At 45.6% G+C, this 16,391-nt stretch overlaps 1 protein-coding gene across 2 annotated transcripts in view; it reads right to left on the bottom strand.

The window, feature by feature from the left end:
• hmcn1 (hemicentin 1) overlaps nucleotides 1–16,391 on the bottom strand; it is a 240,393-nt gene that overhangs the window by 21,310 nt on the left and 202,692 nt on the right. For both annotated transcript variants that reach the window (XM_045687880.1, XM_045687881.1), the window contains exons 71-86: nucleotides 16,134–16,275; nucleotides 15,822–15,966; nucleotides 15,445–15,572; nucleotides 15,207–15,363; nucleotides 14,936–15,057; nucleotides 14,552–14,716; nucleotides 7,386–7,493; nucleotides 6,907–7,044; nucleotides 6,640–6,774; nucleotides 3,305–3,574; nucleotides 2,896–3,086; nucleotides 2,544–2,757; nucleotides 2,193–2,327; nucleotides 1,752–1,942; nucleotides 507–588; nucleotides 30–299 (exon numbers count right to left, since the gene is read on the bottom strand). In XM_045687880.1, coding sequence (XP_045543836.1) covers nucleotides 30–299; nucleotides 507–588; nucleotides 1,752–1,942; nucleotides 2,193–2,327; nucleotides 2,544–2,757; nucleotides 2,896–3,086; nucleotides 3,305–3,574; nucleotides 6,640–6,774; nucleotides 6,907–7,044; nucleotides 7,386–7,493; nucleotides 14,552–14,716; nucleotides 14,936–15,057; nucleotides 15,207–15,363; nucleotides 15,445–15,572; nucleotides 15,822–15,966; nucleotides 16,134–16,275 — 2,593 coding nt within the window. The remainder of the gene's footprint in view (nucleotides 1–29; nucleotides 300–506; nucleotides 589–1,751; nucleotides 1,943–2,192; nucleotides 2,328–2,543; nucleotides 2,758–2,895; nucleotides 3,087–3,304; nucleotides 3,575–6,639; nucleotides 6,775–6,906; nucleotides 7,045–7,385; nucleotides 7,494–14,551; nucleotides 14,717–14,935; nucleotides 15,058–15,206; nucleotides 15,364–15,444; nucleotides 15,573–15,821; nucleotides 15,967–16,133; nucleotides 16,276–16,391) is intronic.

Below are 16,391 nucleotides of genomic sequence, written 5' to 3'. Positions count from 1 at the left end.
CGTTGATATACAGTAGATAGCTAACTCACCTCTGACAGTGAGAGTGACTCTGACCAGCACAGAACCCAGGAGGTTCCTGGCCACACACTGGTACTCGGCCGTGTCCTCCTTCTGGGCGCTGGTTAGCCTCAAAGAGCCGTTGGACAGGGTGGTGAAGCGCTCGTTGCCCAGGAGAGGGCTCCCCTGGCGGGACCACTCGATGACAGGCGTGGGCTCCCCCTCCGCCCGACAGTTCAGTAGCACCGTGGTGCCAGCGTCTACCACCGTCTCTACCGGCTCTACTGTGATAGAGGGAGAGCCTGGTGGAGTACAGGGAGACAGAACATATTAGCATAACACATTAACTTTACTGTAATCGTTTTAACATCTATGTGTATCTTCTTTCAGAACACTACGCAGGTGGAGGGAGAACCTGACAGAGCAGAGGTGGGGCATTACGGCATAGAACTGAATAGGATTACCATAAAGGATAACTATTTAGTTTAGTTCATCTACTGTATACTCACTCTGCAGGTTGAGAGTGACACTCTTGTCCACCACCCCAGCATCGTTGGTGGCCACACACATATAGTTCCCTGCATCTTCATTCTGAGGAGACACAACAACAGTTAGCACTATCAACAAGATTCATCTAGACAAGAACAGACTACAATGAATGTTCTGGGGAGAAGTATAGGGTGGCACACAATTGACCCAGCATCGTCCGGGTTTGGCCGGGGTAGGCCGTCATTGTAAATAAGAATTTGTTCTTAACTGACTATATATAGATATACTAGATACAGTGTGTGAACTCTGTAATAGTGCTGTACCACAGTGTTGTAGATATAGATATACTAGATATGTGTGAACTCTGTAATAGTGCTGTACCGCAGTGTTGTAGATATAGATATACTAGATACAGTGTGTGAACTCTGTAATAGTGCTGTACCACAGTAATGTAGATATAGAAATACTAGATACAGTGTGTGAACTCTGTAATAGGGCTCTACCACAGTGTTGTAGATATAGATATACTAGATATGTGAACTCTGTAATAGTGCTGTACCGCAGTGTTGTAGATATAGATATACTAGATATGTGAACTCTGTAATAGTGCTGTACCACAGTGTTGTAGATATAGATATACTAGATATGTGAACTCTGTAATAGTGCTGTACCACAGTGTTGTAGATATAGATATACTAGATATGTGAACTCTAATAGTGCTGTACCACAGTGTTGTAGATATAGATATACTAGATATGTGAACTCTAAAAGCGCTGTACCACAGTGTTGTAGATATAGATATACTAGATATGTGAACTCTGTAATAGTGCTGTACCACAGTGTTGTAGATATAGATATCGTAGATGTAAACTCTTTAATAACAGTGTTGTAGATATAGATATACTAGATAAAGTGTGTGAACTCTGTAATAGTGCTGTACCGCAGTGTTGAAGATATAGATATACTAGATATGTGACCTCTAATAGTGCTGTACCACAGTGTTGTAGATATAGATATACTAGATATGTGAACTCTGTAATAGTGCTGTACCACAGTGTTGTAGATATAGATATCGTAGATGTAAACTCTTTAATAACAGTGTTGTAGATATAGATATACTAGATAAAGTGTGTGAACTCTGTAATAGTGCTGTACCGCAGTGTTGAAGATATAGATATACTAGATATGTGACCTCTAATAGTGCTGTACCACAGTGTTGTAGATATAGATATACTAGATATGTGAACTCTGTAATAGTGTCGTACCACGGTGCTGTAGATGGCCAGAGAACCGTTGTCCAGCTGGTGGATACGGTTGCTGATCTGGATGTTGACACCCTTCTTGCTCCACTGGATGGTGGGCTGGGGATCTCCTCGTACCTCACAGTTTAGGATGGCGTTACCCCCCAGGGGCTCGATTCGGTTGGAGTGGAAGTCCCCATCGATGATGGGGGGTTCTGGACACAATAACAGGGCAGGGTTTTATTCAACCACATTCAGCTGTTACACAGGAGCCGGACAAAAAAGAAGAGCCACTAAGAAGAGAAAATAAGTGCTAGATCACTGTTTTCTGCTCACAAACAGTGGTCTTTTAATAAAGCTCTTGATACAAATACAACATTTTGACCGACATGGTAAACTGTGGGCTAATTAGGCCCAGTACTGACACATTAGGGCCATATTTGGAAACAGGAAGGGATGTCACACCTTTGACGTAGACAAAGCCCAGGGACTTGATGGTTCCCACACTGTTCTCTGCAATACAGGAGTAGGTTCCCGAGTTGTCTTTGGTAACCCGCTCGATGACCAGCTCACTGTGTCCATTCACATGGTCATAGTGAGCTACAGGGACAGAGTAGAGAGAGAGATACCAACCTTAAATATTATCAACAGATCCAGTAGGAAATATTGGTGCATAGGAAAAACTACAAGAATAGTAGACTGAATGTCAATTATAAGTCAAAAATATATATGGCAAATATTTAATGTACAGAAAGAGTTGTCAGTTTCTCTTCTTTCTAAGCAGAGTGGGGGGATGGTGAGGGGGGCGGGGAATACCTGGGATGATGATGTTGTTGAAGGCCCAGGTGATTTTAGGAGGGGGGATGCCGGTGACCCCACAGGCCATTAGTAGGCGCTCTCCCTTGTTGAGGGCCACGTCTGCCAGCAGCTCAGTGAAGGCAGGGTGGGTATGGACGGACAAACTGACCGTCCGGCTGTCCTGACCTACCGTGTTAGTGGCCACACAGGTGTAGCTGCCCTCATCATCAGGCTGGGGAGGGGAAGGAAGGGGGCGAGGGAGAGAGAGAGAGACTGAATTTGTTCAGAAGTTAGCTGACAATTCTGATCTTTACGCTCTTCCATCCATTATGTGACTCCTAAGCCCTGGTCGTCTACTATGATCCCTTACCTGAGCGATGTCGATGACCAGCTCCCCAGAAGGCAGGATGGTGTACTCTCCAGTGGTGTCGCTCAGGGGGATCCCCTCCTTCTCCCAGGACAGGGTGGGCTGGGGGACCCCCTCTGCCACGCACGCTATCTGGGCCTGGCTGTTCTCCACCACAGACACCTCCGACTCCCCTCTACGGATAGAGGGAGGGACTGGAGGAAGGGAGTGAAGGAGGGGAGAATTTCCCATATTACATTTTGCACAGGAACTGGACAAAAATAGGAGCCACTAAATATACTTTTTTTTACTGCGTTAGACCGCTGAGCTAGAGCTAAAGCTAAGGCATTAGCTTGGGAATCTAATGAAAGTCCTTCGCTGCATATATCACTAGTGAATGGCCAGTCCCATCATTCCTAGCATGATGACTCACTCTGTACAGTTAGGCTCATCTCCAGACTGCTGGTGCCAGCTGTGTTAGCTGCAGTGCAGGTGTATCGACCCGTGTCCCCGGGCTGGCCGAATGCTATCTGCAGAGACCCTGAGCTCAGGACCCGCTGGCGCACAGACTCGCTGAGAGGCTGCCCGTCTTTATGCCAGGCCATGGAGGGTGAGGGAGAGCCTTCAGCCTGGCATAGCATGGTGACAGAGGAGTCCAGGGGCACCAGGTAACTCTGGGTCTGGGAGCTGATCACTGGAGGGACTAGGGGAAGGAGGCATGGAGGTTAAAGGTAGGAGGGGATATTGTTGCGTATGGAGATACGTATACTGTGGAATGCAGTGTTTGGTTTTCGCCAGACATAATGGGACCCATCACATCCAAAAAGTTGACTCAAGTTTGCAATAAAGCACTTGGAAGCACCTGGATGATCAAGACTCTTCGGAGAATGCTCTATGGACAGATGAGTAAAAAAACAAACATTTTTGGACGACATGGGCCCCATTATGCCTGGCAAAAAACATAACACTGCATTCCACAGTAAGAACCTTATACCAATGGTCAAGCATGGTGGTGGTAGTGTGATGGTTTGGGGATGCTTTGCTGCCTCAGGACCTGGACGACTTGCCCTAATAGAAAGAACCATGAATTCTGCTCTGTATCAGAGAATTCTACAGGAGAATGTCAGGCCATCCATCTGTGAGCTGGAGCTGAAGCGTAGCTGGGTCATGCAGCAAGACAATAATCCAAAACACACAATCAAGTCAACATGAAAATTGTTAAAAAGCAAAGAATTTGAAGTTTTGGAATGGCCTAGTCAAAGTCCAGACCTAATCCCAACTGAGATGTTGTGGCAGGACTTGAAACGAGCAGTTCATGCTTGAAACCTACAAATGAGTTAAAGCAGTTCTGCATGGAAGAGTGGGCAAACATTTCTCCACAGTGATGTGAGAGACAGATCAACAACTACAGGAAGTGTTTGGTTGGAGTCATTGCAGCTAAAGGTGGCACAACCAGTTATTGAGTGTAAGGTGGCAATTACTTTTTCACACAGGTGAATGAGGTGTTGCATAACCTTGTTTATGAAATAAATTAAATAAGTATGCAACTGCTGTGTTATTTGTTCACTCAGGTTCCCTTCATCAAATATTATATTTTGGTTAAAGATATGACAACATTTAGTATAAAAAAACATATGCAGAAGTAGAGAAAATTAGAAAGGGGGCAAATACTTTTTCACGGCACTGTATGACATACATTTAGTGTACAAAACATTAAGAACACCTTCCTAATATTGAGTTGCACCCTCAGAACAGCCTCAATTCATTGGGGAATGGACTCTACAAGGTGTCAAAATCGTTCCACAGGGATGCTGGCCCATGTTGACTCCAATGCTACCCACAGTTGTGTCAAGTTGGCTGGATGTCCTTTGGGTGGTGGACCATTCTTGATAGACACAGGAAACTGTTGAGCATGAAAAACCCAGCAGCATTGCAGTTCTTGACACACTCAAACCAGTGCGCCTGGCACTTACTACCATACCCCGTTCAAAGGCACTTAAATATTTTGTCTTGCACATTCACCCTCTGAATGGCACACATACACAATCCATGTCTCAATTGACTCAAGGCTTAAAAATCCCTCTTGAACCTGTCTCCTCCCCTTCATCTACAGTGATTTGAAGTGCATTTAACAAGTGACATAAATAAGGGATCATAACTATCACCTGTATTCACCTGGTTAGTCTATGTCATGGAAAGAGCAGGTGTTCATAATGTTTTATACACTCAGTGTATAACACTGTAGGAAAATGAATTAACTTCTTTGGGATAGGGGGCAGTATTTTCACGGCCGGATAAAAAACGTACCCGATTTAATCTGGTTACTACTCCTGCCCAGAAACTAGAATATGCATATAATTAGTAGATTTGGATAGAAAACACTGAAAAGTTTCTAAAACTGTTTGAATGGTGTCTGTGAGTATAACAGAACTCATATGGCAGGCCAAAACCTGAGAAGATTCCATACAGGAAGTGCCCTGTCTGACAATTTGTTGTCCTTCTGTTGCATCTCTATCAAAAATACAGCATCTGTGCTGTTACGTGACATTTTCTAAGGCTTCCATTGGCTCTCTAAAGCCGGCAGAAAGTGGAATGGGGTGTCTGCTGTCTCTGGGCAACAGCAGCAGAATTTGTAAGTGGTCAGCCTGGGGACAGTGACACTGGAGATGCGCGGTCACGAGACTACTCCATTTTTTTCTTTCAGCCTTTGAATGAATACAACGTTGCCCGGTTGGAATATTGTCGCTATTTTACGAGAAAAATAGCATAAAAATTGATTTTAAACAGCGTTTCACATGCTTCTAAGTACGGTAATGGAATATTTTGAAATCTTTTGTCACGAAATGTGCTCACGCGTCACCCTGAACGCACAAACAAAATGGAGCTATTTGAATATAACTATGGATTATTTGGAACCAAAACAACATTTGTTGTTGAAGTAGAAGTCCTGGGAGTGCATTCTGATGAAGAACAGCAAAGGTAATCCAATTTTTCTAATAGTAATTCTGAGTTTAGGTTGTCCCAAACTTGGTGGGTGTCAAAATAGCTAGCCGTGATGGCCGAGCTATGTACTCAGAATATTGCAAAATGTGCTTTCGCCGAAAAGCTATTTTAAAATCTGACACCGCGATTGCATAAAGGAGTTCTGCATCTATAATTTTTAAAATAATTGTTATGTATTTTTTGAACGTTTATCATGAGTAATTTAGTAAATTCACTGGAAGTTTTCGGTGGGTATGCTAGTTCTGAACATCACATGCTAATGTAAAAAGCTGGTTTTTGATATAAATATGAACTTGATTGAACAAAACATGCATGTATTGTATAACATAATGTCCTAGGAGTGTCATCTGATGAAGATCATCAAAGGTTAGTGCTGCATTTAGCTGTGGTTTGGGTTTATGTGACATATATGGTTGCTTGGAAAATGGCTGTGTGATTATTTGTGTCTATGTACTCTCCTAACATAATCTAATGTTTTGCTTTCGCTGTAAAGCCTTTTTGAAATCGGACAATGTGGTTAGATTAACGAGAGTCTTATCTTTAAAATGGTGTAAAATAGTTGATTGTTTGAGAAAATTGAATTGTGGTATTTTAGTTGGTTTTGTATTTCGCGCCGTGCGATGCCATTGGCTGTTGGCTAGGGGGTCCGCAGGCGGAACGGGGTTCCGCTAGCGGAACGTCTGTCCTCATCAGGTTAAGAAGAAAGACGGAAATGAAGGTGAACATTTCATGAGAATAGAAAAGTGGTGATAGTTTTGGGCCCACCTTGTACTCTGAGTTTGGTCTTGCCCAGAGCAGTGCCAGCAGGGTTCTGGGCCACACACATATATGTTCCTGAGTCTACCACAGCAGCCCTGGAGATCTGCAGCCCACCGTTAGGCAGCACGGTGAAGACACCTCCTAGTGGGAGAGAAGCAGGGTTTGCAACAATATAAAACAGACACAAACAGACAAGGTTAAACTAGGACACAGATAGACAGGCAGAAAGGCAGACAGGCAGAAAGAAAAGCAGACACAGTGCTGCCAGCCTACCGGTGCTGGGGATGTTGATGCCCTCTTTCTGCCAGGTGATGGTGGGAAGAGGGGAGCCAGTAGCTCTGCAGGGGAGGGTGATGGGGTTGTTAACGATCACATCCATAGTGGAGGGGTGGACCTGGATCACTGGCACCTCTGGAGAGAGACAGAGAGAGAGAGAGAGAGAGAGAGAGAGAGAGAGAGAGAGAGAGAGAGAGAGAGAGAGAGACAGAGAGAGAGAGAGAGAGAGAGAGAGAGAGAGAGAGAGAGAGAGAGAGACAGAGAGACAGAGAGACAGAGAGACAGAGAAAGAGACAGAGAGACAGACAGAGAGAGAGAGATAGACAGAGAGATAGACAGATAGAGACAGAGAGAAAGAATGAAAGAGAAAGGGAATGAAAGAGGAACCGCAGAAAAAATGACTTTGTGTGTGCCATAGCTGTGTGTCAGAAAAAACAAATACATCTCTATAAAGGCTTGGCGGACTTGGTCCTTACCCTCTACAGTGAGCTGGACATGGCGATGGGCGGAGCCTGCAGCATTCTTGGCCACACAGGAATAACGACCAGAGTGACTCAGCTCAGAAGATGTGATCTCTACTGCACCTAGAGTGGACACACATCACATGGAACACAGATAGAAGAGTTGAACTACAACACAGTGGTCATGAATACCCGTAGTGTGGCCACTGTACTGCAGTGAATTCAAGGAGTAGTCCAACTGGGACTTAAAACCTGGTCAACACCTGACAGATAAATTGCCACGTTTGATTCACAAATGTCAGCCTATGGGCCCTGGTCAAAAAAAGCGCAACATATAGGAAGTAGGATGCCATTTTGGGACACTGCCCACCTCTATAGAGCTCCCAGTAGTAGTAACAGAACCCAGCTCCCAGTACTAATAACAGAACCAAGCTCCCAGTAGTAATAACAGAACCCAGCTCCCAGTACTAATAACAGAACCCAGCTCCCAGTAGTAATAACAGAACCCAGCTCCCCGTAGTAATAACAGAACCCAGCTCCCAGTAGTAATAACAGAACCCAGCTCCCAGTAGTAATAACAGAACCCAGCTCCCAGTAGTAATAACAGAACCCAGCTCCCAGTAGTAATAACAGAACCCAGCTCCCAGTAGTAATAACAGAACCCAGCTCCCAGTAATAATAACAGAACCCAGACCTCCCAGTAGTAATAACAGAACCCAGCTCCCAGTAGTAATAACAGAACCCATCTCCCAGTAGTAATAACAGAACCCAGCTCCCAGTAGTAATAACAGAACCCAGCTCCCAGTAGTAATAACAGAACCCAGCTCCCAGTAGTAATAACAGAACCCAGCTCCCAGTACTAATAACAGAACCCAGCTCCCAGTAGTAATAACAGAACCCAGCTCCCAGTAGTAATAACAGAACCCAGCTCCCAGTAGTAATAACAGAACCCAGCTCCCAGTAGTAATAACAGAACCCAGCTCCCAGTACTAATAACAGAACCCAGCTCCCAGTAGTAATAACAGAACCCAGCTCCCAGTAGTAATAACAGAACCCAGCTCCCAGTAGTAATAACAGAACCCAGCTCCCAGTAGTAATAACAGAACCCAGCTCCCAGTAGTAATAACAGAACCCAGCTCCCAGTACTAATAACAGAACCCAGCTCCCAGTAGTAATAACAGAACCCAGCTCCCAGTAGTAATAACAGAACCCAGCTCCCAGTAGTAATAACAGAACCCAGCTCCCAGTACTAATAACAGAACCCAGCTCCCAGTACTAATAACAGAACCCAGCTCCCAGTAGTAATAACAGAACCCAGCTCCCAGTAGTAATAACAGAACCCAGCTCCCAGTACTAATAACAGAACCCAGCTCCCAGTACTAATAACAGAACCCAGCTCCCAGTAGTAATAACAGAACCCAGCTCCCAGTAGTAATAACAGAACCCAGCTCCCAGTACTAATAACAGAACCCAGCTCCCAGTAGTAATAACAGAACCCAGCTCCCAGTAGTAATAACAGAACCCAGCTCCCAGTAGTAATAACAGAACCCAGCTCCCAGTAGTAATAACAGAACCCAGCTCCCAGTACTAATAACAGAACCCAGCTCCCAGTAGTAATAACAGAACCCAGCTCCCAGTAGTAATAACAGAACCCAGCTCCCAGTAGTAACAGAACCCAGCTCCCAGTAGTAATAACAGAACCCAGCTCCCAGTAGTAATAACAGAACCCAGCTCCCAGTACTAATAACAGAACCCAGCTCCCAGTAGTAATAACAGAACCCAGCTCCCAGTAGTAATAACAGAACCCAGCTCCCAGTAGTAATAACAGAACCCAGCTCCCAGTAGTAATAACAGAACCCAGCTCCCAGTACTAATAACAGAACCCAGCTCCCAGTAGTAATAACAGAACCCAGCTCCCAGTAGTAATAACAGAACCCAGCTCCCAGTAGTAATAACAGAACCCAGCTCCCAGTAGTAATAACAGAACCCAGCTCCCAGTAGTAATAACAGAACCCAGCTCCCAGTAGTAATAACAGAACCCAGCTCCCAGTAGTAATAACAGAACCCAGCTCCCAGTAGTAATAACAGAACCCAGCTCCCAGTAGTAATAACAGAACCCAGCTCCCAGTAGTAATAACAGAACCCAGCTCCCAGTAGTAATAACAGAACCCAGCTCCCAGTAGTAATAACAGAACCCAGCTCCCAGTAGTAATAACAGAACCCAGCTCCCAGTAGTAATAACAGAACCCAGCTCCCAGTAGTAATAACAGAACCCAGCTCCCAGTAGTAATAACAGAACCCAGCTCCCAGTAGTAATAACAGAACCCAGCTCCCAGTAGTAATAACAGAACCCAGCTCCCAGTAGTAATAACAGAACCCAGCTCCCAGTAGTAATAACAGAACCCAGCTCCCAGTAGTAATAACAGAACCCAGCTCCCAGTAGTAATAACAGAACCCAGCTCCCAGTAGTAATAACAGAACCCAGCTCCCAGTAGTAATAACAGAACCCAGCTCCCAGTAGTAATAACAGAACCCAGCTCCCAGTAGTAATAACAGAACCCAGCTCCCAGTAGTAATAACAGAACCCAGCTCCCAGTAGTAATAACAGAACCCAGCTCCCAGTAGTAATAACAGAACCCAGCTCCCAGTAGTAATAACAGAACCCAGCTCCCAGTACTAATAACAGAACCCAGCTCCCAGTAGTAATAACAGAACCCAGCTCCCAGTAGTAATAACAGAACCCAGCTCCCAGTAGTAATAACAGAACCCAGCTCCCAGTAGTAATAACAGAACCCAGCTCCCAGTAGTAATAACAGAACCCAGCTCCCAGTAGTAATAACAGAACCCAGCTCCCAGTAGTAATAACAGAACCCAGCTCCCAGTAGTAATAACAGAACCCAGCTCCCAGTAGTAATAACAGAACCCAGCTCCCAGTAGTAATAACAGAACCCAGCTCCCAGTAGTAATAACAGAACCCAGCTCCCAGTAGTAATAACAGAACCCAGCTCCCAGTAGTAATAACAGAACCCAGCTCCCAGTAGTAATAACAGAACCCAGCTCCCAGTATTAATAACAGAACCCAGCTCCCAGTAGTAATAACAGAACCCAGCTCCCAGTAGTAATAACAGAACCCAGCTCCCAGTAGTAATAACAGAACCCAGCTCCCAGTAGTAATAACAGAACCCAGCTCCCAGTAGTAATAACAGAACCCAGCTCCCAGTAGTAATAACAGAACCCAGCTCCCAGTAGTAATAACAGAACCCAGCTCCCAGTAGTAATAACAGAACCCAGCTCCCAGTACTAATAACAGAACCCAGCTCCCAGTAGTAATAACAGAACCCATCTCCCAGTAGTAATAACAGAACCCAGCTCCCAGTAGTAATAACAGAACCCAGCTCCCAGTAGTAATAACAGAACCCAGCTCCCAGTAGTAATAACAGAACCCAGCTCCCAGTAGTAATAACAGAACCCAGCTCCCAGTAGTAATAACAGAACCCAGCTCCCAGTAGTAATAACAGAACCCAGCTCCCAGTAGTAATAACAGAACCCAGCTCCCAGTAGTAATAACAGAACCCAGCTCCCAGTACTAATAACAGAACCCAGCTCCCAGTAGTAATAACAGAACCCAGCTCCCAGTAGTAATAACAGAACCCAGCTCCCAGTAGTAATAACAGAACCCAGCTCCCAGTAGTAATAACAGAACCCAGCTCCCAGTAGTAATAACAGAACCCAGCTCCCAGTAGTAATAACAGAACCCAGCTCCCAGTAGTAATAACAGAACCCAGCTCCCAGTAGTAATAACAGAACCCAGCTCCCAGTAGTAATAACAGAACCCAGCTCCCAGTAGTAATAACAGAACCCAGCTCCCAGTAGTAATAACAGAACCCAGCTCCCAGTACTAATAACAGAACCCAGCTCCCAGTAGTAATAACAGAACCCAGCTCCCAGTAGTAATAACAGAACCCATCTCCCAGTAGTAATAACAGAACCCAGCTCCCAGTAGTAATAACAGAACCCAGCTCCCAGTAGTAATAACAGAACCCAGCTCCCAGTAGTAATAACAGAACCCAGCTCCCAGTAGTAATAACAGAACCCAGCTCCCAGTAGTAATAACAGAACCCAGCTCCCAGTAGTAATAACAGAACCCAGCTCCCAGTAGTAATAACAGAACCCAGCTCCCAGTAGTAATAACAGAACCCAGCTCCCAGTAGTAATAACAGAACCCAGCTCCCAGTAGTAATAACAGAACCCAGCTCCCAGTAGTAATAACAGAACCCAGCTCCCAGTAGTAATAACAGAACCCAGCTCCCAGTAGTAATAACAGAACCCAGCTCCCAGTAGTAATAACAGAACCCAGCTCCCAGTAGTAATAACAGAACCCAGCTCCCAGTACTAATAACAGAACCCAGCTCCCAGTAGTAATAACAGAACCCAGCTCCCAGTAGTAATAACAGAACCCAGCTCCCAGTAGTAATAACAGAACCCAGCTCCCAGTAGTAATAACAGAACCCAGCTCCCAGTAGTAATAACAGAACCCAGCTCCCAGTAGTAATAACAGAACCCAGCTCCCAGTAGTAATAACAGAACCCAGCTCCCAGTACTAATAACAGAACCCAGCTCCCAGTACTAATAACAGAACCCAGCTCCCAGTAGTAATAACAGAACCCAGCTCCCAGTAGTAATAACAGAACCCAGCTCCCAGTAGTAATAACAGAACCCAGCTCCCAGTAGTAATAACAGAACCCAGCTCCCAGTAGTAATAACAGAACCCAGCTCCCAGTAGTAATAACAGAACCCAGCTCCCAGTAGTAATAACAGAACCCAGCTCCCAGTAGTAATAACAGAACCCAGCTCCCAGTAGTAATAACAGAACCCAGCTCCCAGTAGTAATAACAGAACCCAGCTCCCAGTAGTAATAACAGAACCCAGCTCCCAGTAGTAATAACAGAACCCAGCTCCCAGTAGTAATAACAGAACCCAGCTCCCAGTAGTAATAACAGAACCCAGCTCCCAGTAGTAATAACAGAACCCAGCTCCCAGTAGTAATAACAGAACCCAGCTCCCAGTAGTAATAACAGAACCCAGCTCCCAGTAGTAATAACAGAACCCAGCTCCCAGTAGTAATAACAGAACCCAGCTCCCAGTAGTAATAACAGAACCCAGCTCCCAGTAGTAATAACAGAACCCAGCTCCCAGTAGTAATAACAGAACCCAGCTCCCAGTAGTAATAACAGAACCCAGCTCCCAGTAGTAATAACAGAACCCAGCTCCCAGTAGTAATAACAGAACCCAGCTCCCAGTAGTAATAACAGAACCCAGCTCCCAGTAGTAATAACAGAACCCAGCTCCCAGTAGTAATAACAGAACCCAGCTCCCAGTAGTAATAACAGAACCCAGCTCCCAGTAGTAATAACAGAACCCAGCTCCCAGTAGTAATAACAGAACCCAGCTCCCAGTAGTAATAACAGAACCCAGCTCCCAGTAGTAATAACAGAACCCAGCTCCCAGTAGTAATAACAGAACCCAGCTCCCAGTAGTAATAACAGAACCCAGCTCCCAGTAGTAATAACAGAACCCAGCTCCCAGTAGTAATAACAGAACCCAGCTCCCAGTAGTAATAACAGAACCCAGCTCCCAGTAGTAATAACAGAACCCAGCTCCCAGTAGTAATAACAGAACCCAGCTCCCAGTAGTAATAACAGAACCCAGCTCCCAGTAGTAATAACAGAACCCAGCTCCCAGTAGTAATAACAGAACCCAGCTCCCAGTAGTAATAACAGAACCCAGCTCCCAGTAGTAATAACAGAACCCAGCTCCCAGTAGTAATAACAGAACCCAGCTCCCAGTACTAATAACAGAACCCAGCTCCCAGTAGTAATAACAGAACCCAGCTCCCAGTAGTAATAACAGAACCCAGCTCCCAGTAGTAATAACAGAACCCAGCTCCCAGTAGTAATAACAGAACCCAGCTCCCAGTAGTAATAACAGAACCCAGCTCCCAGTAGTAATAACAGAACCCAGCTCCCAGTAGTAATAACAGAACCCAGCTCCCAGTAGTAATAACAGAACCCAGCTCCCAGTAGTAATAACAGAACCCAGCTCCCAGTAGTAATAACAGAACCCAGCTCCCAGTAGTAATAACAGAACCCAGCTCCCAGTAGTAATAACAGAACCCATCTCCCAGTAGTAATAACAGAACCCAGCTCCCAGTACTAATAACAGAACCCAGCTCCCAGTAGTAATAACAGAACCCAGCTCCCAGTAGTAATAACGGAACCCAGCTCCCAGTAGTAATAACAGAACCCAGCTCCCAGTACTAATAACAGAACCCAGCTCCCAGTAGTAATAACAGAACCCAGCTCCCAGTAGTAATAACAGAACCCAGCTCCCAGTAGTAATAACAGAACCCAGCTCCCAGTAGTAATAACAGAACCCAGCTCCCAGTATTAATAACAGAACCCAGCTCCCAGTAGTAATAACAGAACCCAGCTCCCAGTAGTAATAACAGAACCCAGCTCCCAGTAGTAATAACAGAACCCAGCTCCCAGTAGTAATAACAGAACCCAGCTCCCAGTAGTAATAACAGAACCCAGCTCCCAGTACTAATAACAGAACCCAGCTCCCAGTAGTAATAACAGAACCCAGCTCCCAGTAGTAATAACAGAACCCATCTCCCAGTAGTAATAACAGAACCCATCTCCCAGTAGTAATAACAGAACCCAGCTCCCAGTAGTAATAACAGAACCCATCTCCCAGTAGTAATAACAGAACCCAGCTCCCAGTAGTAATAACAGAACCCAGCTCCCAGTAGTAATAACAGAACCCAGCTCCCAGTAGTAATAACAGAACCCAGCTCCCAGTAGTAATAACAGAACCCAGCTCCCAGTAGTTATAACAGAACCCAGCTCCCAGTACTAATAACAGAACCCAGCTCCCAGTAGTAATAACAGAACCCAGCTCCCAGTAGTAATAACAGAACCCATCTCCCAGTAGTAATAACAGAACCCAGCTCCCAGTAGTAATAACAGAACCCAGCTCCCAGTACTAATAACAGAACCCATCTCCCAGTAGTAATAACAGAACCCAGCTCCCAGTAGTAATAACAGTCTAACCAGGATGTTGTGGCCCTTCTCCTCCTCTCAACACCCAGCAGTATTATCTATAATAGTGAACAGTCTAACCTGAGGACAGGATGCTGTAACCGTTCCCCTCCTTGGGGAGTTTCATTCCATCTTTACTCCAGTGCAGTATGGGCTCTGGGACTCCTGACGCAGTACAGCCAATCACCAGCGGGGACAGTCTGGTCACCACCAGCTCTGTGGCTTCATCCGCTATGGAGGGAGGAACTGCAGAGGAAGAGACTGCTTTTACCAAACTGGACTTCAGTGCTATTGAAGATGTCCATTTAGGAAGTCAGCTTGAAAATACAGAAAAGAAATCAATCAGAACCATTGAAATAAGCTGACTCTACTGTCATTAAAATGACATTCCAAGCCAACATTGAAAAAAACATGTAAATAACACCAGGCTGTGTTCAGATGGTCTCCCGTACTGTAAGTACTCACCCTGGACAGTGAGCTGAATGGCTCTGGCCTCCTTCCCCGCCTCGTTAGACACCACACACTCATACTCAGCTGTGTCCTCCACTGTGGGGGCTATGACAACCAGAGAACCTGACGACAGTAACCTGGAGACCACAAAGAGGGAACGGAAGCTTCAGACCGTGTTTTGGGGTTCTGAGAACTTTCTGTCAATCTAAGAACTGATCTCAGAGTATTACGAGACGGGAGCAACAAGAGGTAAGAAATAGAGAGAGAGGAAAAAACCTGTTTCAACCTGTACATATTCTGGTTGTGGTCTGTGTTGAGTGTTTGACCGTTCTTGGTCCAGCTGACCGTGGGCTTGGGGATGCCCGTAGCCTCGCAGGAGAGGGTAGTCTGAACGTTCACTGTCACGGTTATGTTGGTGGGACCACGGGAGATAGAGGGGGGAACTAGAACACAATGGATAGGCGTGAAATTAATTCATTAAATGTGTGTGTGTGTGTGTGTGAGAGGCTGAGCCTTCTTCTCACCGTGGACCTGCAGGTCGACTCTCTTGCGTTGTGTCCCAGCCTGGTTGGTGGCCATACACAGATACCGTCCTGTATCAGTCACCTGAGCTGAGGGGACGTGGAGCGAGCCGTCCTCAGCAAACATGTACCTGTGCAGGACGGGTGTGTGGACACACATTTAGGATAATGTCTCATTGTAAATATCATATCCTAGTCCTAAAACTTGTATTTTTGCCATGTATCTTCAATGTTGAGTGTCTGACACAAACCCTGCGTATAACATACCAGTATATTATAAACAGGGTAGTTTGAAAACTGGACGCTGATTGGATAAAACAACAGCATTCAACACTTCATATAACATGTAACGGCATCATCAGTGTGCGACGTGGTCTGACCTGGGGTTGGTTCCTGCCAGTATGGCTCCATGTTTCCTCCAGGTGACGCGGGGGGCGGGCACTCCACTCACGATACACTCCAACACCACAGGCTGGTCTATGTGGACTGTTACAGTCAGAGGGCCCTCTGCTATGGTGGGAGCAACTGAAGAGACACACACACACACACACACACACACACACACACACACACACACACACAGAGAGAGATCTTAGGTCCCACTACTATTCTTTAGAGGCTCTAAGCACAGGACCAGCCATATTCAATAGGATAATGATGTCATTGTCACTGACTCTCTCTGAGTTCTGTACCATTAACAGCCAGGTTGAACTGTCGTGTGGTCTTGCCAGCGATGTTGCTGGCTACACAGGTATACTGAGCTCCATCCCCCAGCTCAGCCATGTTGATCTGGAGGTAACGCGCATTGGACAGTACGCGCACACGAGGGGAGGCCTACGGAGAGAGGGGAGGGATATCAGGCCTGTGTCAAAAAGCCCTGTACACACACACACACACACACACACACACACACACACACACACACACACACACACACACACACACACACA

The sequence above is a fragment of the Salmo salar genome, chromosome ssa10, assembly GCF_905237065.1.
Source record: "Salmo salar chromosome ssa10, Ssal_v3.1, whole genome shotgun sequence".
NCBI classification, from domain to species: Eukaryota; Metazoa; Chordata; class Actinopteri; order Salmoniformes; family Salmonidae; genus Salmo; species Salmo salar.
This window is presented reverse-complemented; position numbering and strand designations above follow the sequence as displayed.